Source organism: Pelodiscus sinensis, chromosome 7 (assembly GCF_052426305.1).
Source record: "Pelodiscus sinensis isolate ZL-2025 chromosome 7, ASM5242630v1, whole genome shotgun sequence".
NCBI classification, from domain to species: Eukaryota; Metazoa; Chordata; order Testudines; family Trionychidae; genus Pelodiscus; species Pelodiscus sinensis.
The window spans coordinates 64,926,848-64,954,100 of record NC_143058.1 but is presented as its reverse complement, the minus strand read 5'-3'; the positions used below and the strand labels follow the sequence as shown (position 1 = coordinate 64,954,100).

At 40.1% G+C, this 27,253-nt stretch overlaps 1 protein-coding gene across 7 annotated transcripts in view; it reads left to right on the top strand.

Annotated features, from left to right (window-relative positions):
* AGAP1 (ArfGAP with GTPase domain, ankyrin repeat and PH domain 1) overlaps window positions 1-27,253 on the top strand; it is a 496,396-nt gene that overhangs the window by 244,150 nt on the left and 224,993 nt on the right. For 6 of the 7 annotated variants that reach the window (XM_075934057.2, XM_075934053.2, XM_075934051.2 and 3 more), the window contains 2 exons: window positions 1,539-1,694; window positions 7,785-7,877. In XM_075934057.2, the coding sequence (XP_075790172.1) occupies window positions 1,539-1,694; window positions 7,785-7,877 (249 nt within the window). The remainder of the gene's footprint in view (window positions 1-1,538; window positions 1,695-7,784; window positions 7,878-27,253) is intronic. The other variant, XM_075934048.2, reaches the window with a different exon arrangement.

Sequence of the window (27,253 nt, the reverse complement as noted above, 5' to 3'; positions counted from 1 at the left end):
AATTGCTTATCTTATTTCGAATTTAGGGTGCTGTGTAGACACACCCATAATGTTTCTGCTGTATTTACTGCTTTCTGGTATCTTTGGGGGGCTTTTTCTTTTTTCTAATCATTTTACATAGTAGCCTTTGAACTGTGGAGTAGATTCACAAAGTAGTCACAGTGGCTTACACACACTTACCAAGTGTGTTCTTAGAATGTAGGCAAAAATCCAGGTTTAAATTAGTTACTCCCCTAGTTGGGGTAACCAAAGTTTCCAGCCTTCTGTTCACCATGGGTTGAACCTCTCTAGTCTGGCACTTTCTAGTCCGGCATGATTTTAGTTAGCTGACTGTCCATATTTCATGTGTGTAGCTAAGTTTTCTGTGGTCCCATAAAGTTTGTTTATAGCCACCAGTCCTGGCTCTGTGTTCTGTGCTGTTATTTAACAATAATTTACTCCTATATGTCTCTGAGAACCCACCAAGCAGTGGAAGTGTTGGTAATGCTGCTAGACAATATTTACCTTCTGTGGTTCGGCAATTCTTTGCTTCAGCACCGGTCAGGTCCCAAGGGAGCCAGACTAGAGAGGTTCTTCAAACCCAATGTCCTTTGTCTATTGAAATGAGCCTTTTTTACTTTCTAAATGATGGTATTGTATTCTTACCAATGCTGCTTGTTATAATTTAATCCTCATAAATTTAAAGGAACACATTGACTACTCTGAGACTCCGTTACAGATTATTTTACAGATTATTTTAACTTTTTTTCTGTGTTCTGTAAAGTCCTCCTCTGTGACTTGGTTTGCAAGAGTGGAAATCCAATGGGATTTTGTCTGAAGAGGCATATCCTCATGGATTAAAACTCTCCACTTCCTCTGCTTAGTTTGTTGGCTTCTGTAACATTTTGCTATACATTAATTTTACATTCCAATCTTTTTTGGATGACTACTGCTCACTTTTGAAAACTGACTTTAATATGCAAGGCACAGTGTAGAAAAGCAAGTGGGGTAAGCATTAAATGCATCTTTGGAGACCTGTAAGCTCAACTTGAAGTTTGTACTGCCCCTGCGGCTGAAAGCAAGACTTAAGTGTGTTTCTGCATATAACTGGGGGTAAATGTGGCTCAAAGTACATATCAAATGAAATAGGAAAATAATGCTCTTGATGCATCTGACATAGTGGGTCTTTGCCCACGAAAGCTTATGCTCCAATAAATCTGTTAGTCTATAAAGTGCCACAGGACTTCTCTTATTTTTAATATCTTGAAAAAGTATTGCTTTATAACATACTGAAACAAATAAGTTTAAACCAATTTGTCATATTGTGGAAGAGGAAAATGTATCTACCTCAGAAGCAGAAACCTCTCATTTTTCTCTATGAACGGAAATGCCATTTAAAAAAAGTTTACAGTGCTATCAAGTGATCCTAGGATAGGTATCAATGATTTTGTAAGCCTGTACGTTGTTCTTCCATTTGAGGATTAAGTAGATAATGCTGTAAATTGCGGATTCTTTAATAGAGGCATAACACTGTTAAAACTGCCTTTTAATCATTGCAGACCAGTAACGGAGGAGGGAGTTTAAGTGATTATTCCTCCTCTGTTCCATCAACTCCAAGCACCAGCCAGAAGGAGCTACGGATTGATGTTCCTCCCACTGCCAACACTCCAACACCCGTTCGTAAACAGTCCAAACGCCGCTCCAACCTCTTCACGGTGAGTGAGCCAGGGAAGAAAATGTTTGTTTGACTGCTGACTAAACTTCGATCTTCGTAAGGCAAGTTAGTCTAGTCTAAATAGAACTGCCAGGAAGGTTCACTAGTTTCAAGGCAAAAGTCTGAAGATTTTTGAGGGCTTTCTTTGTTGGAAAACTCACCTAGATATGATGAAGTTACTTTACATGGTCCAAGTATTTCACTATTATGAAAATGATCATTCTTCTTTGAGTGATGTCCCTGATGGTGCTCCATTCCCGGTGACAGTGTGTTCTGATGTCATTGATTGGATACCCTTGGTAGCGGCACCTCATCGGGATGTGTGTGTACAGTTGCAGTGTTGTGGCATCGTTGGAATCTGTTGGACAAGCACATGTCCTGATCCGCTCAGTTCCTTCTCCACCATCAGGAATTGAAGATGGAAATTGGTGAACGTCTTCACCTTTAAATAAGTTAGCTATATTTCAATTGTTTAAAAAAAAAATTCTCTATCCCCCTTCTTCCAACTTTCTGCTCCCTTGGGAGCAAAACCTCCCTAAGTACTTGTCCTTGGACTGACTTTTCAAGGCAAGCTCTCAAGATACCAGCGTTCCCTCATTTATAAAAATGTGGCTCCTGCGAGGACTCATGTCGTGTTAGGACAGACATTTTCTCTGTGCAAAACGTCTCAGGTAGAGCCACATCCCAGCAAAGTGCGTCCACTACAACGGTTTGAAAGCCAAGGCTCACACAACTGGGACCTGCATTTAAAAATGGCCCTCGTGGAAAAATCTCTCCAACCAGGATCAGGGATGGGTATAACAAATTTCTCTCCATCGAGATTGGAACTGACCAAGAGTACAGCTCTACCCTCCAGAACACACACACAGAGAAAAAGAGCGCTTCAGCCTCCCCACACAGGGAACTGAGTAAAAAGAAACCATCCTTGGTGATGTCATTGTCAGCAGTGCCAACAGGCAGCACCTATTACTTCCCTGGTACCTTGGGTATCAGGCTCATGGTTCAGAAAAGTAAGAAGGCAAGCCCACAGAATGGACAGATCTTCTCTTTGGCACTGGAGGTGTGAACACCCCATGCCAGAGTCAGTGCCTTCTGTACAACCAACCCCAGAACATCTCTGCTGGACCACAGATGTTGCTAGACCAGAGAGCCCTGGATCAGAGCTACGAAGTGCTGGCCGTGGAGCTCCAGCGGCCCAGGGAAGAAGAGCATTCCCTTCTGCTCGTATGCTCAGGCCAGGTGCCTCTTTGATAAGATGGGGAGCACACCTTGATCATCATCATAGCACAAGGCAGGTGGTTCACAATGGAGACCTGTCTGCACATAAACCTCTTAGAACTCAGAGCCATCAGACGTGCATGAATTGACTTCCTCCCACTCAAGAAGCAAACAATTCAGTTTCTTGACAGACAATATAGCATGCATGTTCTGCATCAGCATCAAGGGGGAGTGTGATCCACATCCTTCACATTGAAGCCATCAGCACATTTGACATCATGGCCTGGGTGTCAGAACACTCTGGCTGACATGCTCAGAATACACTTCTGTGAAGAATATGAATGGGAACTAAACACTACAAAAGAACTGATCGGGGAGGGAGGAAAAAACCCTTCTGATTTCAACTGTCAGTGTCCAGTATATATAGAGAGAAAAATTTCCAAGGGGTGTGGAAATTCTCTTCTGACCAGATAATAACAGAGTTGATGTATGTCCAAATTCTTCCCCATCCCAGCCATGTGTCAGTCGAGTTCATACATCTATACCTATAGGTGTGTGTCTGTGCCTTCCGGGAAAAAGTTCCATATTGTTTCATCAAGGGGCAGAGTGCCTGAGGAACATACATAGGACGCTGCTAGCATTGTGTAGGCAGGTAGTCCCTGACTGGGAACAAGGGAACGGATTGGTTGTGCATACAGCTTGGGCTGGGGGGGGGGGGGGGGTCTTTAGAAAAACAGGGTGCTGAACTATTTATAAGAAGATAACCATGTGCCAGCCTAGACCTTTCGTGAGCGCAAAACACTGTTAACTACCATGATTATGGAGTATAAACTGTATTAGACACAAATCATGTTTAGTTCCAACCTGTTACACAATCTGTTCAAAGCTGTAATATAGGCAGGCCTTAGAACATCGTACAAGTAGTTAAATGATAATTAATACCTAGATATTATACACGTGTTTTAAAAAAATAATGGTGTCTGAAAGCTCGCCAGAATTGTACGCTGACCTTTTATAAAGTGGTGTCCTCTTTTTATTTTTATATTTAGATCTTGTGAATTATGAACTCCACTAGATGTCAGTGTCATCCTTGGAACTGAATGGAGGTTAATAAATTTGAAAGTACTCACAACTGAAAATTGTTACAGCTCCATTTGGAAACGCCTGCCAACTTGCTCTTGTTTTAAATATGGATAGGTTACAGTGGGGATGGTTATAGGTAGTTGTGATGTAGAAAACCAGGGATGGCCTAAAACTTGAATACGCAGAAGAGATGCATAAATATTTTTTTATTCATTTCCTATCTTCAAAGAGAGAGTTATAAAAGAACACGTAAAATTAACTCTGTCATAAGCCAGCTGACTAAAAATCTATTTGCCTTGCCAAAGCAGGTTGTTTTTACACTATATATATTAATTTGAGAGGAAGAACAAACTTATTGGTTTTACTAACAAGTGGGCATATTCAGGTTTTTTTAACCAAAGTAAAAACAATTTTAAATGTTTTTAATTAAAACCTATTCATAATAAACACATTTAAATAATTCATATTCATAATAAACAAATCCATTTAGTGTTCCTTGATAAAATCCCTGTAACTGCTATACTTTTGATATTGAATAATACTTTCCATTGTTTAATTACTGGCTCTGCCTACGACTTTTTGGATGGAAACCCCCCTTGTAAGTATTAATGTCCCTTGCAGACCCTGTAATTGGCATGAAAGTTTGTATAAATAATCTTAAAACCAAGATTTAGACATTAGTGTGTCCTTTTAAAAGTCATCTACTTGTGTTCTACAGTAACTTTGTGTAAAACTATTCATATCTTGGAAATAATGTCAGCTATACAGCAACTTGAAATAATATTGAGGGAATAAATGGCAAATATTTTTCTATTAGCACTGTGGTGAGGAACAGGGATTCAGTTTTGTAACACGAGAACGTTCTAGTTTTGGCAAGGGGCAGCAAGGATTTAGTTAGCTAGATTTTAGTTATTTATTTATTTATTTTAATTTGACTAAACACTGGTTGCCAGCCAAGATATGTTCGTCCCTTACTCCACATATAGTTTTCAGTTAGCATAGGCAGGGATCAGGGATCCCCTCAACCAAATGGTTTTGAATGGTAATTGGATGTTATCTCATGCCTCTTTATGACTTTACAGAGAGGATAGGTTTGAAGAATTTAAAAAAGTCAAGTTGTGGTATAGTATGTACAGCAACTGGTCTCCTCACATCTTCACTATGCATCAGCTTTCTATGTCTGATTTGTTGCACCGTTGACTTTTCCCCATTGGCAGCATCAGTAAATGCAGCATTTCTGCAAGTGTCTTTATCTTGTATTTACTGTTAATGGATGAAATTCACCTGTTTGTAAATCTAAGATAAGCATATGTTTTCTGCCTAAGATATTCCTCTACCTATATGATTAATACTATCCAAAGCGAGGTTTTGGATAGCAATAGTACCTATTTCTCTGATTTACAGAGCTGATTTGAATGAGCCTCCAGCCAATGGAGATCAGTAGAAGCATATGAACTAAACTATCATTACATTTTATAATGTGTTGCTGCACAATTTTAAGTGACTTGATATTGATTCTAAATTAAAATCAATACCTCAGTCACTGTGTTGGCACTTACAGGTTTATATATGTAACCGCTGTGCTACTTAGACCTCTCATTTTTAATACCCACATTCCTCAGTGAGGGTTGCTTCTGCGTTGTGAAAGGTGCTGTACTCCTACATAATACAACTCTTCCTGCACCAGAGAAGGAATATTTTAAATAATTGATTGTGTTAGGATATTAAGTTTAGATATTAGGATTCTGCTATAATTCTGTCTAGGCTGTATCTGCTCCAAAGGAGCAATGGACCGCATAGAGTGGCAGTACGAGGTGGTGTTTCGTTAATCGTTTGTGTGTGGCTTTATTTTTATATTCCCCTAATGAGATTTTAGTAGAACTACTAAGGCAAGTATGTGATCTATTACACTGAAAATTCATTCTGAATGCTGCCCAGTATATTGCCAACTTCTGTATCTGTTTCCTGTGGCATATAAGATGCACCTCTGTTTCAGTACAACATTGGTACAACGTGATGAGTTAAACATTACCAAGTGGAAATCTGCATTTGTCTGAAAACGTTGTGTTTAAAAGAAAAGCTGTTTATCATAACCAGCTAATAGACTAGAAAAATAGCTAACACCTAGAGTACCATCACTTCCACAACTGCATTCAATTACTTACTCACCTGCTGAAAAGATCCTTATAAAGCTATATAGGGGAGCAGGAAAAAAATGGTATTTATGGATTTTTTTTTAAATCTGCACATACGACTGAAAGTGTCCTCCATTTGAATTTTTTTTCTTTTTTTAATCGGATAGCTTTAAAATTTCATGTTAATAGTGCCCCTTTAAAGGATGACCTGGCTACCTTCCTCAGCTCCCTGAAGTCTATTTTAGGGAAGAGGAGCAATGGTTAGTTATCCTTGAAAATGGATCTCATCCATCCCCCTTGTTTTGCTTTCTTTTAATTATTCTTTCTTCAATTCCCTGGCATGTAATTCCACAATCTCGAACCATAGTAACTAGTAGTAGGAGATCCGCACAGAGCCAGGGATAGCTCTGGTCCCCTGCTGGGTAAATGTGCTTAGCAGAATGGAATCTTTCTGTGCTTTCTCTCTTCCTCCCGCTCTAGGCTAGTGCATTGAGTGATCTTCCTTCTATCCCTTCACCTGCTGGCTAACCTAATACGGAAAACGATTGTGAACTCTACATGTGATTCTAATCTACGCCCCTATTTTCAGCGCCTGTTCTGACATCTCTTTTTAGCTGTATTGAAAATCCAAAGCAGTGTCTTGCATCACTCTGATTTTCATTAGCTCTCCATTCTGGTGCTGGACACCATAAGTGTATTCATTTCATATATCATTGGCGATTTGAAAACCACAGGAAAATGTTTCCCCATTTTCAATTTTATGAGAGTAATGTTCCCATTGGAAAGTAATGGAGTGAAGTTGTCACTTGTCAGCGCAGTTATTAAGGAGGACGAGACTCAGATCCTTCTCTCATAGTAAAATAAATCTGTCAGAAAATCATCATGCTTGCACATCTCACACTGGAAAGGACAAAGATCTAGAGTCGTTCTTAAAATTCATTGTGTTTACCTAATGGCGAGACAAAATTACACTGCAAATCCCCAGCGCCTAAAACAATTCTTGAATAGGTGGATCTCACGTTTCATTTACAGAACATAATAAAGCAATTTACAGAGTTTTTCAAAACCTCTCTCTCTGGACAGTTGTGGTTTTGCTTCTCAGCGCTCTTATGCTTTGCCACAACAGATTGGATTTGTCTAGCATCAGCTGTTAGGTTGAGTTGGAAGTTACTGTTTTCTAGCCATCCAAAAGAAATAGGGGGGAAAAAGAAACTTGGTATGCTCGATGGTTGCATCATAACGTAATTATGACGAGTAATTAATATTTTGAACTATTTAGACATTACTTATGCAGAAACATTTATGTAGCAGGGTCTCTTAGTAGGAAGCTAGAATCTTCTTTGAAGCTACTCTAGGCAGCTTCTGAAATGTGTTGTCTTGGGCGGTCTTGTTTTCCTATCTTACCTCTTGATTTTCAGTAATTGAAATGGGAATGCTTCAAATCTTAACAGATTATCAAATATGGGTAAAGGAGGGAAGTATTGCAAAGGTACCTTAGCAATAAAATAAACAAGATTATATGCTTGTCACATCATTCTGAATAGTCTACATTTTGTTATTTCGAAGTACATATTACAAAAAATGGTATACACCGAGCCCCCCCGTATGTCAACCAAAATGTTTAACATAGTGTGAACTTTCATTTTGCCCTGCAGTCTCGGAAAGGGAGTGATCCAGACAAAGAGAAGAAAGTCCTGGAGAGCAGAACAGATAGCATTGGAAGTGGCCGTGCAATCCCAATGAAACAGGTATGCTGCTTTTTTGCTTTCCTATAGTTAGAGACACACCTCTGGTCTTAAACATGATGGTGCTGGGCCTCTGTGCCAAGATTTGTTTGATGTGCTCCGGTGATGAATGTGGAAGTCACTCACTTGACATCAATTAGGAGAGGTTCCTGTGTGTATTAAAATAGGATCATTAGAATAAGAAGAGGGAAAATGTGACAACAGGCCTAATGAAGTGCAGTCTGCCGGCCTGCATATGGAGCATGTTTCTAGGCTGAGCTGGCTTCAAAGCCTGCCTTTGTAGAGAATGCTTTGATTGGGCCGTTTGCTGCCAGTTGACAGGGGTAAATCAGATCGCTGTACAAGAGCCCCTTGTGATAGCAGAAATAGCCTGATGTGGCCCTAATTTGCTATTGCAGACGGACATCTGAACACTGTTTCAGGCTGGTTTGTAACAACGAGGCAATTAGTTGTGATAATCATAGCCGGTGTGTCAGCTGTGTGCTCTTGTTTGTAATTTGCTAATGAAGGAATTGTAACTTTGATTAGGTTCAGTTTCATTTAGACCTTATTATATAAGAGAACATTTACAGCTGTAATCTGTGGCCTTAATTAAACTTCCTCATTACACAACAGGATTTGAATTCAAGGATTTGTTTTGGCCTGTTTTTACTAGCCTACATGCACTTTCATTAGCCCACAAACTGGATGTTCAGTTGTTCCTATGCACGCTACTTCAGAAGGGAAAGAGAATCCTGGAATCTGTAGTGCCGAATGAAATAATTGACTTTTCAGTACAATTTAATCGGAAAGCATGCAGCTGCCAGGGCTGAGCATTTTGAGCATTTGTGTGGGATGGTTAACAACAGTTTTGTTAGCACTAGTTGCAAGTTCTTTTCAAGTGGGAGCTGCCCTTATATTAGAAAAAGGTGTCAAGTGAAAGACAAAAAAGATTCTTCCCTTCACAGCTGCCACATTTTTTCTTTTGTTGCTTCTCTCCCCCCCCCCCCCCCCCCCCCCCCCCCCTTGCTTGGGCATGGACTCCTGTTCTTCCTGCATCATCTTGCTGGCAAGGCAACATTCTTCCGTTTTGCTTTTGAGCTCTACTTGCGTGCGGCTTTTTCTTTTCTAAAAAGCGGTTTAACATTTTTTTGGCACTTCAGGTAGCAAAATTATGCCCTATTATCAGTATTGATTTTTAGAGAACTGTAATCAAGCATGTTGCTATTGTGTGATTCCAGCACATAATCTCTGGCACTGCAGGTAGTGGAGGAAATACCAGAACTTGAGTGAGAGAATGGGAGAGGGCTTTTTCTACCAAACTCTTCCTCCTCCTACCCCCCAAAATTCTGGCCATTGTCTTGGTATTAGCTGTGATAAGCTCGGTAATAATTTTGAGTAGATACAGAGTGTTTAAATTTTAGCACTGTGTAGTGAAATGTAGCTGCTGCTCTTAATGAAAGAGCAAAAATGGGGGAAACTGAGGAATATTGTTGCTGTACCTTTTTTCAAAATTGCTGGTGCCATTCTTTCTAGAACTCAGTTACACTGATAGGGTCAGAAGAATCAAAGCTAAAATGAACTCTTCAGAGGATATCTGAGGGCAACGCATATACAGAGCAAAAATGTGTCTTGCAGGGATGTAATAAAATATCCACTACATTCAATAAACTGGAGCTCTGTGCTCAACTGAAGAGGGAAGATTTCTGTGACGACTTCAATGGCTGATAAGTATCCCACTGGTATAGAAGGGTGTGTGGCTATTTTTCAGTCTTCTGGGAATGATTTTAATTTATTAATTCCATATATGTAAGTCAAGTATCAGAGGGGTAGCTGTGTTAGTCTGAATCTGCAAAAGCGGCGAGGAGTCCTGTGGCACCTTATAGACTAACTGAAGTGTAGGAACATAAGCTTTTGTGGGCAAAGACATGCATCTGACGAAGTGGGTCTTTGCCCACGAACGCTTATGCTCCTACACTTCAGTTAGTCTATAAGGTGCCACAGGACTCCTCGCCATATATGTAAGTGTAAGCCACACTCCCCAAAATACTCAGTGGGTCACTAATCAGCAGATTTTTTTTTCTGTTTACACTAATACAAACAGGACTAGGAGAGCAAGATGAAGTAAGTTTGCCCTGCTCTGTCACAACACTCACCATCAATGTGTCTCATTCTGCAAACTGTCAGCAAGAGACTGAATTTGCAAAGGATTTGGCATGTTTTCATTTCCATTTTGTACATGGTAATATGCACTTAAGCGCACTAGAAACATCATGGGTTGGCATGGCCTGATCTGTACCTAAAACTTCAGTTGGCTGAGCTACGTTGCTCAGGGCTGTGAAAAATATCATGCCCCGTGAGAGACAGGTCAACCGAACCCCAGTTGTGGACGTAGCTATGTCGATGGAAGAATTCTTCCATCAGCCTAGGTACCAACTTCTGAAGCGCTGGATTTACTACAGTGAGGGAAAAATTACTGTAGTTAGTGTCCACGCTACATTGGTGTGTAGCTACGATGCTGCATCTGTGCCATTGTAATACTTGGAATGTAGACCCAAGTCTCATAAATTAGGATGCAGTAGGGAAAAAATGGTACCTGAGCCAACAGAGGGCATTTCATCAAATATATGTATACAAACAGCCCACTTACCCATGCTACCCAGTGGAGATTGATACTTTTACAGACCAGTGAGTGAAGAGAGGATCTTTGACACCAATGGCGCTCACCTTGTTAAGGGCATTACTTGAATACTAGGGAGAATAGTAATACCAGAGTACAGTCCTTAGTAGGGTCTATCATTCTTTACTATAATTCTTTAGTTTTATCGAAAAAATGATAGCATGGGGAATTGGAAGCCTCTATTCCTTCTCTATTTTTGAATAGACTGTCTGTTGACTGGAAGATTTTTAATCTGTTTTTTTCCCCCTTTTCCATAGGGATTTTTTTCCTTCATATGATGTAAACCATCTTTGAGTCTACTACTTACTTAATGTTTCCAATATAAAAACTATTGGGAACCCTAGACATAAAAACTGAAATTTTTTCAGCAAGCATTAAAATAAAGAGGTATCTGTATGAGGCTGTCAGTTAATTAAAAATGTAACACTGTTTATTTAAATCTAATTTGCTCCATATGCTTCATTTTCAAAGCTTGTGTCAGTTGTAAGTTGTAAGACAAATATTAAGTGCTTGAAACCCTGGAGGTGGTGAATTATCTTGCTATTAAGTCTGCTTTAAGTCTGTTTAAAGTTATTCAGGTAACTACTCCCACACATTCATCCTCCTTCCCATACGCTGAATGCAGGCACCTGAATATGGGATGTCTGTCACACTTGCCTAATTGTTTAGTGTGTTGTCTTTCATCAGCACTGAATCCTTGATTACAACTGCATCGGGATAAATTACTAATGCTGCATTCGAGTTTCTGTTGTGAATGAAACCACGAAGAGGGCTTTGAGATCTAAGAACTTGACTAATACTTTTACATGGTGCGGTTTAAAAGATAACAGGACAGCATTCATTTATTTCTGTGAAAGGGGGAAATGGTAGGGAAGTAGAAAGATACTTCCATTTGTCTTCAGGCAGTGCAGTACAGATTGCAATATTCTGTTGCAAGAATATCATTTTGTATTGTTAAAAAGAAACCCCTATTTTAGCCCATCTTTTCCTGCATTAGCCACCTATTAGCCCTGTGGTGACCATGCCCCCTTGCCTCATACTGCAGGTGATTGTCCATCAGTGACTCCTGCCATGCAAAAGGCCCTGTGCCTGCAGGACCATTCCTGTAACTGCCGTCGGGAGTAGTGGGTTGGCCATCTTGCCATGTGCACATGCAGTCTTCCATTATGCCACTGGGCCTTCTTTGAAAGCCCAAAGCTGTTATGCTTTTTTCAGATCTCTTGTCAATGCTAGTTTTGGACTCCGTGCAGGCTCTTGTATGTCATTCACCAGTGCAGTATTGTGAAGATGGGCTAGCAAGTCAGCGCTTTAGGAGCAAAGCAGAAATAACCTTTCCTTCACAAGTCTAACTCATTATTACTGGCAAAAAGGTAGAGAGTTTCATGGTGGTGTTTGTGCAGTAGTAATAGCAAAGCTTTTTTTTTTTTAAAAAAAAAAATTGCTATAGAGCTATGGATAAAATTATACCACCATGGATTCTGACCCCCCCCTCCCCCCCACATCTCTCCCCTCCTTCACCCCCGGCAAAAGATTATATTCTGCATCATGTTAAAAAAAAAAAAAAGTTCAAATGTTAAAGTGAGAGGTTAATGGATCCACCTTGTCCCTCCACTGCTCCCAGATGGTCCTTCATTGCTCACTACATCTGAATTATATAGTAATCTAGCCTTGATGTATATATTTCAAGGTTAGAAATGGATCCCATGAGTAAAATAATAGTTTTATCCTCCCTGGTTTTAGAGGACCATGTTAAGGAGGGAGGAAAGTGTTAATTCGGGCATGTGAATCTGAGAGTGAAGGATTCTGTATCAGGGAGTAACAAACAGGATCCCTTAACTGTTCATGTTCACATGAGCTAACGTTTTTAAGCTCTAGATTTGTCTGTCTAGAAAATATAATCTTGTTTTGGATGTTAAAACGCAGAGAACCCACGTTCAACCTGGAGTCTTCTCCAGGCCAGATGTACACTGGAACCCTTTTTGCTGGTGTAGATATACCCGTATGTTATATAGACAAAATACTCCTAGAGGGACAGTATATATACGCAGAACTGCTTTTGTTGGCAAAGCTAACTGCATCTGCACAAAGCCTTTTGCTGGCACAGCAGTGTCAGTCAAACCACATCCCAGACCTAACTGGCTCCACTGGCCAACGTATGTAATGTAGATCTGGCTTCAGGTTTTTGTTTGTACGTTTCCCAGTCCTTTAAATGAACGACACACATAAATCTGATTAGATACGTCATCCACAGAAGTGATGTCTTGCTCTGTCTAATCTTCTGAATATGGAGGGGAGAGATTGAGGGGAGGAAAACTTCTGAATGTTTCAGTTTGTCACTTAAGGTTCGTTACGCTGTTGCGGAATATAGCTTCTCTCTAGTCTAATATGAATAGATTCAGAATCAGGGCTCGCTTCAGCCTTTCCCAAAAAATGTCCAGCTTGCCACCAATGGATTCAGCCAGAGAGAAAGCAAGCAGCCCATCATCTATTAAGTCCTTTTAAAGTAATATATAATCATATTTTTCCAGTTTTTCCCTTGCTTGCTAACCTGATGGGCTGGATGGGCCTATAGCTACATAATGGAAGAACGACCATAGTGGGTCCAGATCAAAGGTCTATCTATCTTGTCTTCTGACAGTGGACAATGCCAGGTGCCCCAGAGGGAATGAACAGAACAGGGACCCTGTTGTCCATTCCCAGCTTTCTGCAAACAGTCTAGGGACATCATTCCTGCCCCTCCTGGCTAATAGCCATTGGTGAACCATGAATTTATCTAGCTCTTTTTTGAACCCTGTTACAGTTTTGGTCTTCAGCGTACTCTGGTCTTCAACATTCAACTGTGCGTTGTGTAAAAATACTTCCTTTTGTTTTAAACCAGCTGCCTGTTAATTTCATTTTGTGACCCCCTAGTTTTTGTATTATGACAAAGAATAACTATTTATTTTCTTCTCGCCTTTCATTATTTTATTTTATTTTATTTTATTAGTCATCTCTTTTCCAAGATGAAAAGTACCTACCATTAGTGTCTCCTCCTATGACAGCGTTCCATATCCATAATGATTTTTTTGCCTTTTTCTGAACTTATTCCAGTTTCAGTATATCTTTTTTTGAGATGGCATGATCACATCTGCATGCAGTATTCAAGATTATGGGCATACCATGGATTTATATAGAGGCACTGTTATATTTTCTGTCTTATTATCTATCCCTTTCTTAATGATTCCAACATTCTGTTTCGTTTTTTGACTGCCAGTGCACAGTGAGTGGATGCTTTCCGCGAATTATCCATGATGACTTGAATCATTCTTGAGTGGTAACGGTTGATTTAGACCCCCATCATTTTATATGTGAGATTGTTTTCCAATGTGCATTCCTTTGTATTTATCAACATTGAATTTCATCTGCCATTTTATCGCCCAGTCACCTAGTTCTATGAGATCCTTTGCAGTCTATCTGGGATTTAAGTAGTTTGAGTAGTTTTGAATGATCTGTGAATTTTACTACTTCATTCTTTCCTTTTCCAGATCCTTTCTGAATATGTTGAATAGGACTCATCCCAGTACAGGTTCCTGAGGGACACCGCTAGTTACCTCTCTCCATTCTAAAAGCTGACCATTCATTCCTACTCTTTGTTGCCTCTTTTTTAATCTATTACCAGACCATGATAGGACCATCCTTCTTAACCCAGGACCGCTTTCTTTGCTTAAGAGATTTAGGTGAGGGAACTTGTCAAAGGCTTTCTGGAAATCTATGTACACTATATACACTGGATTTCTTTTTATCCACATGCTTGTTGTCCCCCTCAAAGAATTCTAATAGACAGGTGAGGTGTGATTTCTTTTTATAACCTGAAGCTTAGTTGAGCTTGTTTTTACTTATCTTCAGATAGGCTTTCAGAAATTGTCTTAATACTCTTAACATTTATCTTCACTATGTGTGCAGTGACTATCCTTTCTTCTCTAGAAATACAAATCCTCCCCCCCCACACACACACTTTTTCGCAATAGTGCCAATAAAACAGATCAGCCATTTAGAATATTTAACTTGAGCCATTTTGAAGGTTTGGTGAAAAACCTTCCCACCCAAAATGTTAACCAGTAGTGAGCATCAGATAACTTTTCAAAACACTCTAATTTGAAAACATCTCTGCTGATTTTTACCAAATTTACCATAGAATGAAAGATAGCATGTGAAATTTCAGGAAGGTCGTTTTCTTTTCAGGAATTTGGGGAGCTGAAAATCCAGGTTTAAGATGGGAATTTAGCTTTAAACTTAACTGGAAAGAAACATTAGCCCTGTCATCTGGCCCGAATACCTGTGTGTCCCAGGATTTTCTGTTAAAAACAAAGAAAAAAGCAAAACTATGATTAAAAAACTAAGATTGCATAGTTATTACCTCAAAAATGTACACATTTCACTCATAATTAAACCTATGGTAACCGGGGGCGGGGCGGGGCGGGGGGGGGGGGTTAAAAGACTTGCTGGACCCCTGGGTAAGGTGGGGAGGGAGCCACCCCTCAGAGCTGACTGGAGTGTGCAGCGATGTAAAGGACCTGTGCTGGCAACCAGGAACCCCGGGCCCTTTTGAATGGCTAAGCGCCAGGGCAACTCTTAGTCCTCCCTCCCCCCGCCTCCCTTGGCAGGCCTGTGTGCAACAAATTGTAATACTGTATTCCATGCTGTATGCCCATCAAGCAGAGTTTGGGGAAATTGTTTATATAAAATCTAGAAAACTTTCAGTTCCAAAGTTGAAATTTCTGGCAGATTATGAACAGTTTATGAAGTAAGAACTTAAAATGAAAAGACTTAAAACAACTTTAATGTGGCTTTTGCTGGCTCTGCTGTTGTAAAAAAGTTAAGATCAATCATTAATGCAAGATGTAATAGGAAAAATATCCCATTCAACTCTCTGTTGAAAAACATTTATGAGAATTAAGCTTTGTTTCCTGCGGTGAGAGTGAATGTTCTAAAAAACCAGCATCAGTCAAGCCCTTTATTTATTTAGATGCATACGCTTCCTACTAAGCCTGTCTTGTTGAAGTGTTTTGGGAAGGTTTATTCTGTTTATTTTTGTGGTCCTGCTCAACCTCCATTAGTAGGATGTATTCAAATAAAAAAAAATCACAACAAGAAAAATAAAAGCAAGAAGCTCAGCTCAGCGGTGAGTGGGCTTGTCATGTATTAATTTTTCATTGCTGTGGAGAATTGTACATACATAATCACTTGATTGCAGTGGGAGTTAGCGAGCTCCTATGGTGTCATTTGCATAAATCTTGTTAAGTCAATGGCAGTTAATGAAGTACAAATGAGCCTGGAGAAGGTGACATGCAAATCGTGGGTGGCAGATGGGAGGTCTGTTTTTGGGATGGCAGCTGTGTGCTCTTTCTTTTTTCCTTTTTTTTCTCTCCCTTCTCTAGATTTGACTATAAATAAATACATAAGAGTTGGCCTGGCTTCCTGATTTCATAGATTCTTCTGTTTGGCATTTGCTCTTAATCACAGATACTCATATTATTGTATAACTCAACTCCATAACCTTGACTCTGCTTTTCCCCAAAATTGAAAGGCCAGGGTTTTGTTGGAAATAGCTCTTGGCATGACGTTTGATCTGATGATTCATTCTTACCACTATATTTTTTTTTTTGCCCCAAAATAAAGGTTTAAAAACATTGCTAATGCATGTCTTAAACAAAATGTGGTATTTTGTTGTTCCTAATGTAAAGATTTCTGGGGTTACTAAAAAAGCACAGCAGTCACATTTATGTAGATGTTGTTTTGAGGTATTGGAGGCATAGCAATAGCTACACTGCCCTGGGATTGACAAAAGACTTGTGCAGGTGAGATACCAAAGTCCAGTCATTTTTATCAATCTGTAAAGAGCCGTATTAATGGAGATGGTTGGTTCTTTACCATCTAACACTAAAGTATTATAAGGCTTTTAGGGAAAGTACTGAATGACTCTCTTCCTCTAAAAATTTGGGGCATTCAACACACATTAGAAAGATGATTGGGATTTGGGTACTTTGCCAGCATAGCTCCTCTCATTTTCAGAAACCAAAACAAAAATCCACTTCAAATATTTGTTTATGCCAAGATCCCAATAGACCTTTATTAGTGAGTGACATGATGTCACTGCATTTGTGGAGCATTCACTTCTGTTAAATACTAATCCATATTTTTGGAAACTGGCATTATCACCTCTGAAATATTAGGCCCCAGCAAATTTGAACGTTTAATTTCTAAATCTGACTTCAGTGAGAAAAAATATGCCATTAGAGTTGGTGGGAAATTCTGTGGTTTTATTAACAGAAAATATTGTTTCAACAAACAAAACTGTTCTTGAAAAATTTGTATGTGGGCTGAACTCTCCATTGTTTGGTTAAGCAAATAATTTTGCAACTTTTAAAAAAGTTGTTTTATTGTAAAAACACTCTAACTTGTTTTCTTTCCTCATGGGCACAAAAGCAGGAAGGAAGGAAGGAAGTGTTGTTTTCCCACCCACAGCCCCTAAAGAATTATTAAACGTTTTTTGTCCAAAAAAAAAAAAACCTCTCCAAATTTAGTGTTACCAGATGGTTTTTAAAAAATACTGGACACACTTGATCTCCGATCGGGAGAAGTGGGGGGATTGGCTGGGAAGGGAGCGGGGCTAGCCGGGGCACACGCAGATCCCGGGGTGCTGCCCGTACCACGCACGGTCCTGGCAGGGTGCATGAGTGAGTCTGGCCCCGGGGATTCCATCCTGGCCCCCCCCGTATTGTGTAGTTGCATACTGCCTGGCTGGTCGACGCAGCATGAGCGTATCTACCAGCCAGGCAGTAAGTAATAATCAAAACTTAATTAGAAAATACCAGACATTTATATGTCTGGTATTTTTCAATTTGTTTCCCGGACAGAAAGCGCAAATACCAGACTGTCCAGTTCAAAACCGGACACCTGGCAACCCTATTCAAATTAATCCTACAATTGAATTTTATTCATTTCTTGTGAAATACTTTCATAAAATATTCTGGTTTGAAACAGAGCTATCTGGAATATTAGCACATTTTGGATATTCATTCTATGAACAGCACTTGGGGTTTTTGTCTGTTTGGAATGTGTGATCTAGACATGAAAACAAACAAGTAAAATAAAAATGCTAAGAAGCATAAGGAAAAACAGCTCTGCTTTTAAAATGCACACAGTCAAAATAAGGCTTTTTTGTTGTATTTTGTTTTTTGTTTTAGTTGTTTGCTTCTTAAATTACAAATAATCTTTTCTGTGTTGCTTGTACTGGAAGACTCTATAGAGACCTAGTGGGATTGCTTTGCTGCTCCATTCCTTGTTTGGTCCTACTCTTTGTGTGTGATGTTTATATAGATTATACATTTTCACAGCAGGAATTGTCTACATATGTTTGCAAAGTGCATATCACAGTGGTTCCTGGAACTCAGAGTTTTGGGGCACTGCTATAATAAATAAGACTGAAATTCAACAGTTTATATGGAAAGAAATTTGTAGATAGTCTATTTAAACTGTGCTTTCTGTTTTCTCTGACAAGTAGAGAAAGTCTCTAACAACAATTCAAATAGCCCAGCTCCTGGAATTGTGGTTAGCGAGCCCATGTTCCAGTTCTTCAGTGTTCATCAGTTAAAAAAGCGGAGATATGACTTGATATTACCGGAATTTCTCAAGGAGGAAAAAACACAGGGGAAAGCCCCATTAAAAATTTGGCAAGATGGAAACAAACAAAAGTTCAGGCCTTAGAATATCAAAAAGACAAGAAAAGCATAAACGTTATTGTTTTTCTTCCCTCTGCTTAAGTGTGAAGGAAATAGAGAGCTGATCCCTCCGACCTGCTGACCTCAGCTGGCTCGTGCCTTAGAGAAACACGAGGTGTGTTGTGTGAAGCTTGTTAAATAAAGAAAACAATCATAGATGTTTTGAGAAGGACCTGGGTAAGGATCAATACCATATGTTGATGACTGACCCAATCTCTGGAAGCGTGCTCCTCTTCTAAGGAAACCAGAGTGGAGACCAGTCTGAAGGCAGTTAGCTGCTATAAGAGGGGATGGATGCGCTGAGACAAGGGAGGAGAAATCTGTTGCTTTTTCACTTCACTGTGTGCCAGCAACCAGCCACTTGTTTAACATTAAAAAATCAATTTCTTATGATTTTGGTATAGATCCACGAATGTTTTGAGCACCTACTTTTTTCTGTCTTCTGATAAAGTATAGCACAGTGTAGACCAAAAAGAACTTTTCCAGTAAAGAGGACACAATTAGTTTAATTCCTTTTCACTAAGGCTACGTCTACACAGCGGTGCTATTTGGGATACCCCTATAGTGCATCTTAAGAGCAAGCCCTTTATATCAAAATATAATGGGTTCGCTATTCCGACATCCCTGTAAACCTCATTGCACGAGGGATAAGGGATGTTTCAGAATAGTGCCTTATTTCGAAATTTGGTGTTGTGTATACAGTGCCAAATTTCGAAATGTGCTATTTTGAAATAACATCAAAATAAGCTACACAATGTGTGTAATGCAAATCGCATAGCTTATTTCAAGGGTGCTGTTTAGATGCACCCTGAGAGTATGGGAGTCACAGAATTGGTGATTTTGTGTCACCTCTGCAGGTTCAGCCCTGGACAACAGGGTGTGAGCTGTTAGCTCAGGCTTCTATGATGTAGTGTTTATTGCACATGTCCTATCCTTGACTTTTACTAAAAAAACTGGACAGAATTTTAACCTACTTCTCATTGAATGTATTCCAAAGTATATTATTACAGTGTGCTAACCATCTACAAATTGCATTTAAAAGGAGTTTCAATCATTTGTCTTGAAGGAATTCTCATGTTTTTGTGCAAAAGCTGTTGCCTTTTGGTCCGCATTCTGTTGCCTTTACTGTGAGCTCAGAATTAAAATAAATGAATATAATCATTCCAAGAAAAATGCCTACATTTACTACATTAGCTAGAATTTGTTCTCATGTCAACCGTGAAATCTTTCTTTGTTCCTGACTCTCTTTGTATGGTCTTCCTTGAGTTTAAATGCTGGAAATTCATGTCAAGTCTAGTGGTATTGCATCCTAGGGTGTCTAGACTACATGGTCCATCGATGGAGCCATGTAAAGTAGTTTACCCCACACAGTCAATGAAGCGGGGATTTAAATAACCCCTGCTTCATTAAAATAAAAATGGCTGCCGTACTGTGTTGACAATCATCTGATCCTGCACAGTGCGGCAGTCTAGATGTGGCTCAGTCGACAAGGGAAGCCTTTGTCGACCGCTCCTGTAAACCTCATTTCATGAGGCATAAGGGAGCCGTCAACAAAGGCTTCCCTTGTTGACCAGTCCGCATCTAGACTGCCGTGCAGTGTCGGATCAGCTGATTGTCAGCACAGCGGCCATTTTTATTTTAATGAAGCAGGGGTTATTTAAATCCCCGCTTCATTGACTGTGTCGGGTAAACTATTTTACATGGCTCTGTCTACGGAGCCAGGTAGTCTAGACACACCCCTGCTGTCTTCCTGCAAACAGTGGGACCCGTACATTACCCATCATCCAGCATCTTCACTGCTCTTCTGTATTCACCTTTATATCTGACTCAAAATTGCCTTTAGATTTTCACAGCTCTCAATGGACTTCACTTCACCTTATTTCTTTGACCTCATGTCACCATACTCTCCTGTAACTTACAGCCTGCCTCCCTCTGTCTGTCTGTCTGTCTCTGTCTGTCTCTCTCTCTCTCTCTCTCTCTCTCTCTCTCTCTCTCTCTCTCCTCTCAAAATTCCTACAATTTAAGGTCTCTTTTAGCCTTGTGCTTCCTCATCTACAATGGCTCATTTCCTCATCCTAGTTAATCTTCCTTTTTTTTTTTTTAAAGCCCATGTTTGACTCTTGCTGGTGAGTTTTCTGTGCAATACTTTGACATTATTTACCAAGGTCAATATCTAGTACTGAATAATAAACTAATTTGTTTAATCTGGCCTTTCCGCTGAACCAAGTGGTATCACTGTATCATCTGAAATACATTTTCCTGTTAAGAATTTTGAGGCTTCTGTAGACAACTGTTTGAATATTTCAACAAGGTTCAATGGAAATATCTATGAAATAGGTTTTGAAAAGAGATCTAGAGCTACACGTAGTCAGTCAAACTGATTTCATTAGTTCTCTTCACTTGCAAAAGAGCACTGTAATGCTTCAGGCAATTGTCAGACCCGAAACCCACTATCACCATAAATAACAAATGTTTGTGTAGCAGGTTTCATGGATGTAAGTGGTGATATTAAATCTACGGGAAAAGAAACCAAACAGGCAGCCACCTTAGCAGTCACTGTTGTGGCTTAATTCATTCAGTTTGACAAGGGAAAGGCATTGGTGTTGCAGGAGTGAAACTGGTTCATCATGCTACCAGAAAGAGTAAGCACATTATTGTCCTGGGTGGCAAGCCCAAAGTTTATCCAACTATTTTCCCTATTATGTATTAGTGTAAAATCAGATTAACAAAATGTAACTGACAAAAAACTCTTTCAGTTGTCAAAACAAGGGTTGTAACATAACTAAAATCCAACAGTTTTGTTGAGTGACCCATCAAACGCAACTTAAGGTATCTCTCCAATCTCAAAGGCATGTACATTTTGCACAATTTCTCTGTTCCTCTGAGGAAGCAATGTATGAAATACACAGAGATCATGTTCTGAACCTTAACCCACAGCATTTCTGTCCCATTGCTCTTGATTACTTTTGCCTAGCTATAGTATATTTGAAATTCATTTTTCGAGGAATTTAGTCTGTTCATTTCCCTCTGTAGTCTGGCATGGGATGCGTAAATATTAAATATTTGCGTTCTTTCTGAGTTTCCAGATTTTGTATTTTTCAACTCTTTGCCTTGTATTGAGGCTGACAGTATAGAGGAAACGTTTGTTTCCTTATTGGTAAATGGGTTCCTTTGTGTATGGCTTTTGCCCCCTACTTATGAAGCACCATTCAGCTTGGAGCACCCATCAGAACAGCTGTTGCAGAAAGTATACCTTTTTGTAGCTAGTGCTGGTCTCATTCCGGACATATTTCAGGATTGTGGTTTTGACCTTCTGGCTGCACCAGAGACTATGCTACTAGTAACTAAAGAAAGGGGCAATTGAGGCCACCTTATTGGTTGTATTAATCATTTTAGGCTAGTTTTTTTCCATCCTTCAGGTATACTTTGTGTGTACTATTGTTAAGCCACATTTGTATATTGCGTGGAGTCATCTATGAATGGTTCAAAATCTCTTAAAATTTGAAAACAAATGACAGCGGATGTGGTATGTCTACAAACTCTCAATGTCCCCACATCCTAATGTATAATTTTATACCTTTCTCGATGCATTTTGAAAATTGAGAAGAATTCCTGCATTGTTGGACAGTGTCCTCAACTGTGAAAAGAAGAAAAGGTATCAGCCGTTACACCTCAAGAAAACGAGGTCCCTGAATGAGGAATCTTCTTTATACCACACAGATGTCAAGAAAAATATTGCCTCAAGGAATGGATGTGTCTCAGGAAGTTGGGACTCAGGATTTGAAAAATAGAGCACCCGGTTGAAAATTATCATCAGATTCCTAAAGATTCTATGCTATAAAACAAAATATTTTCAACCTAAATTGTAAGACAAAAGTGAAGCATAGTGCCTTTGACGAGTGAAATCTTTACCTGAAAAATGTCAAGTCCTTTAAGTGTTGATGCAGCCTTAGACTATCAGTATTGTATGTGGCACTCTCTGAACCCTGTCGGATGAGCTGGGCCACATGATTCAACTCAGGATTATTTTTTTCATCAGATGGACTCTCATTTTTGGACAACTTAAACAATTAGAGCATCGCCTGCAGATCTCATCATAATACTATGAGATAAGATGGGTGAAGTAGGGCTACAACAGCACTGCATGGGCTTTCTCTGGTGCTCCTTGCTAATTAGCCAACCAGTTGACAAGTGTTGTGTTAGTGATATGTCCTTTCAAGAGCCTGCAGAGGTGTTCTTACTCCTGGTTTATAGAGTGGTACCAAGACCAAAGAGATTGAGGCCGGACCAGGCTACACTTAAAATTTCACATAACTACATTTTTCACTGTGTGTGTAAAGAAAAATGATCTAACCTCCAGTCTAGGCATCACTAGGTCAAAGGACACATTCTTCTGTCAGTCAAGTTACCTCCTCTTGGAAGGGCAGATTAAATGAAGTGATGGAGAAACCAATTCCGTTGCTCTGGCGGTGCCCTCTTAGGATCCCTAGTGTAGACACAACCTTAGTGATTTGCCTGAAGCCACGCAAGAAATCTGCAGCTGAGCAGGTAATTGAACCCTAATCTCTAGAGTCACCATCCGATGCCTTCTGGACTAATATCGTGAGAGGTGTTATTTTCCAGAACCCTTTCATTTATAAACATGGACTAGCAGAAATTTCTCTCCCACTCGTCACGTGCCACAGAATCCCATGCCACTTCCTGAACTGAACCCTTCTTCAATGCATGGGACTGTGATGGATATGTGTTGGGGTCACACTTCCAGCATGCCCACTTTTGGGGCCTTGGCTAACATACTGAAGTTGTCATCTCTTCCTTTATTTTCCACTGGTTATGTTATGTTTTTCTACTGCATGTCTCCTGTTCTTCTTTCTGTTGCAAATTCCTATCCCGTCCTTTTGAGCCTGGATCCTTATGAATAAACTAAGAATGCATTTGTATTTCCTGCCCCATTCCCAGAAATCATCTACTATATATTTGAGGGAGTTTGTGTATTTCTCCGTCCGTGAGTCTATCTGTTCAAAACTCCTCCTAAACGGTACGAGCTAGGGCCAGCTGCTTCTTACCATATTTTAAAGCAAGGTAAGGGGTTGCTTGTGCTGGGGGAGGGCTGAAGTTCCCCCCTCCTCCATATAGGGAGGTATAAAACCATGCAGAAAAGAGGTTGAAAGAGACTAAATGGGCCCCACTCCATGGGGATTGCCCCAACATTGAGCCTCCCACCCCTGCAGACATCCTTTTAAAGAGGGTGAGGAGGTTGCAGCTTTGTTTCCTCCCCCCTCTCCCCGTAATTCATATGGGAATATTGCTAACTGTTCCCCTTCCTCAATTTACTCCATTCCTCACTCTGGCTGTGGAATGCAAGTGGCATCTGAACCTGGACCTTCCCTAGCCAGAGGACATGCAGCCCTTCCCCAGATATGTCTGCTGGAACTTGAGCAGCAATGGAGACACTTTTCACCTGGGCCCAAGTTGCTGCAGCGACAGAGCGCTGAGATAATCCTCTCTCCAGAGCAGCCTGAATACTGACCATCCTCAGCCCCACCCCAGATGCAATGATGTCAATTAAGAAAACCAAAAATTGAGTTAGGGACCCGAGCAACACTGGGTAAATCTTCTAGTTATTCATAAGAAAAAGTCTAACCTGTGCCAGTTCCGCTTTCAAATTGACTACCACTCTTCCACATTGACTTTATTTCCCTACTGGTGTCATGGAGAATTTCATGTCATGGAGAATTTCAGCAGGGTTTGCCGAAGCTGTCAGATAAACCCTACTACATTTCTTAGTCTCTAAGGGTACGTCCACACAGCAGGGCTTAACTCGAAATAAGTTATGCAAATTAAGCTACGTCAATTACGTAGCTTATTTCAAAATAGGGGGAGTCTACATAGCACTTATTTTGAAATAGAGCACTCTTCCCTTACTCCTTGTATGATGAGGGTTATAGGACTCGGAGTAAGAAGTCCTTCAGCTTGACAGTATTTTGACACTATTTCAAAATAACTGCCCACTTTGATTTTGAAGGTAAACCCAAGAAGAAGGAACAAGTCAAGTTGAACAAGTGGTCCTAGCAAACAAGGCAATTGAGCCAACATTTTTAATAAAAGCATCTAAGTAATTATTCATTGTTTAGAATTCATATCTGTATTGTATAAATCTCTCCAAAGCTCAATCATAATGTGGCTAACAGAGAAAGAGTGTTTCTGTTTGTGGATGTCTGATCTGAGGTGTAGTCTTGATTAGCACTTTAGATCTAATCTTCCTTCCTTCCCAGAAGACAGTGACACAGCAAAATTTGCTTGTAGAAATAGATACCCTTCATACCCAAATATTCTTAATGCTGAAATCTTGTATTTAATTTTTCTGTAATTGCTTACCATCAAAGACCCACAATTTGCTATGTTTTTATTTGGTTGATTACTAGTTATAAAATGTTGCGTACACACTGCGGTTCTGTAAATTGTTAATGGTAGCTACCAGCATAATTAAATATTTCAGAGCACTTGGCTGCAGTTCCATTGAACTGTGAAGAAATAATATGATATAGCCAATCAAAAAGAGATACTTGTAAACTCATTTAAAGCGTCAGTGTGTGTTAGGACTATCATGATGATGCTTATTGCAAGAGAAATTAAAGATACAGTTTTGTGCTAAGAGGCAACACAGAAATTAGTTCCTGAATTAGTTGTTAATTGATTTGGTAATTCCCTCGGGTCTGCATGCTCTTTTTTCCCCCTTTTTTGTTGTTGCGTTCAGTTAACAGTCACTATTCCCAGAACACTCAAAATATTTTTTCCAATTAGATCAACTGTGCCCTTACATCAAAGGAGTGACTCTAGCAATGTGTACCTGCTTAGCATAATGCTAAATTGGAGGACGAAGGCTTTTTTGGTGTGTGTTTCTTAACGTTTCATATTTTGTATGAAGACATTCAGCACTCTAAGTTTTTGCACTGATATCCCATGCAAAAATGTATCCCAGCTCTTAGTTTTAATTGAAATTTTCCTTATGTTCAGCAGGAAGCTTCCTTTAAGTGAGTTCTTTATTATTCTAAGTAGTGAAACAATTACAATAAACTTGAGAGAGAGGTATAGCTCTGTTGTTGTTTCTCCAATTCAGAAGAAATAACCCAGCAAAACTGCCAAATATGGAAAAAGTAAATGAGATGCAACTGTCAGATTGTTTGGGATCTCGTAGGCTTGTTGTCATCTTAGATTGCATGGAACGGGCTGCATTCAACCATCCAGTTTGTGAGCTGCTACTGTTTCGTCAATCTCCTTCTCCGGTCATTGAACATTTTGCAGAGTGGGTACTGAACTGGAGTTCTGAATGGGCAGAGTTCATCTCAACGGGGCACACTGCCCAGTGTAAGTTCCAGAGTTCCCCTTTTCCTTGGCTTGGGGTTTAGTTCTCTGTGTCTAAGAATTACCCAACGTTAAAGTCTCAAATGGTCTCATGAAAGGGAAAGTCATCACGACCTTACTCCAGGGGAGACCTACCTCCTCACCTACAGGAGAAATTGATTAGCATAAATCTCTCCCAACTCGTTCTCTCAGGCTATGGCAACTGTGCTCTTTTTGTACAGAAGTTGAGGGTCCGCGTGCATTAGATATGTTTAGAAATTGAGGGATACTAATAGATACGCTTTGTGGCTTCCAAAAGGTCTCTTTAAAACAAAACTGTTTCACAAGCCAGATTTGATCATTGTTGAAGGGCACATTCATTGTCATAACTGGCTGGTGTGGGACCAATCCTGAGCTTGCCAGGGACCTATGTCCCCCCCAAGGAACGTGCTGTTAGTATTTCAGAATTGGTGGCTCTCTAGTGGTTGATAATCGTCACTGGCACACCTTTATTGTCCCCAGTCTACATTTCCACTCACTGTAGATCTGTTCATCCTGCTAGTTTTGAACTGGCTTACTGTGCATGCATCCTTTAGAAGATGTTATTCCAGTTGTCAATATGAGATAGCATTGGAAAATGCATTGAAGGAGAGTGACATATTGTTTAAAGCCATGATGTCCAAGCTGCTAGCCACATGTGGCTAGTTGGCCAGTTGAGTGTAGCTAGTTTGCTTGAAAAATGTGGCTATTTGGCCAGTTGAGCATGGCTAATTCACTATAGCAGTGGCTACTGATTCAGAACTGGTTGGACACCACACTTTAAGGGGACTATGAAGAAAAAGACTCTGACTGTGTGTGGAAGGAATGGTTCTGTTTTCTTAGTACCAAATTATGAAATAAGTTACGAGAATTCCTATAGCCTTCTGACCAACTGTAAGATGGAGCTTTTTTTGTCTTCCCAGACTTTTCTTTCTCTCTCGAACAGCAAGGAAAGGCTCACTGAATTGCAACCGGTAGCTAATGATTCTTGGTTGGGAAAGCAAGTGTGGGAACAGCTCCCATGCATCATCACATTTCCAGGGGAAATAATCAGGGCTCTGTTTGGAAGCGGAATATTGATGAGCTCACGCAATGCTTACCGAGTCAGGGGACAGACTGGTGAGCGTAGAGACTAAATGTGGGAAAATTAAAGGGAGTATAAAGAGGCTGCTGTCAGGGTCTATGTACATATCTAGAAAAGAGGGGGGAGTAGGGTTTAAAACTGATATGCCAAAAAAAATCACTAATCACTGATTAAAAGAGTTGCTGCTCCTCAGGGTTGGTCAATTTGCTTGCCAAGACTGCAGAAGGTCTCTTACATGCAGGGAGAGATGAGCAGGTAAATTGGTGTCTGGAGTGTTGAGGATCTGGGGGATTGTCGTCTGGGTTTTCCTACAGCTCTGAGAGATTTCAGTGAAGGCTGCCTCTTGTCCCCTCCCTCCCTCTACTCCTGGTGCTACCAGAGTGACTTCAGAAAACTGCTTGTGATCTGCTTGGTGAGGCCCCATCCCTAGCTGGTATCTGCCATAAAAGAATGCAACAGTCTCACAATGAGTGCAGAGGCACTTGGAAGACAG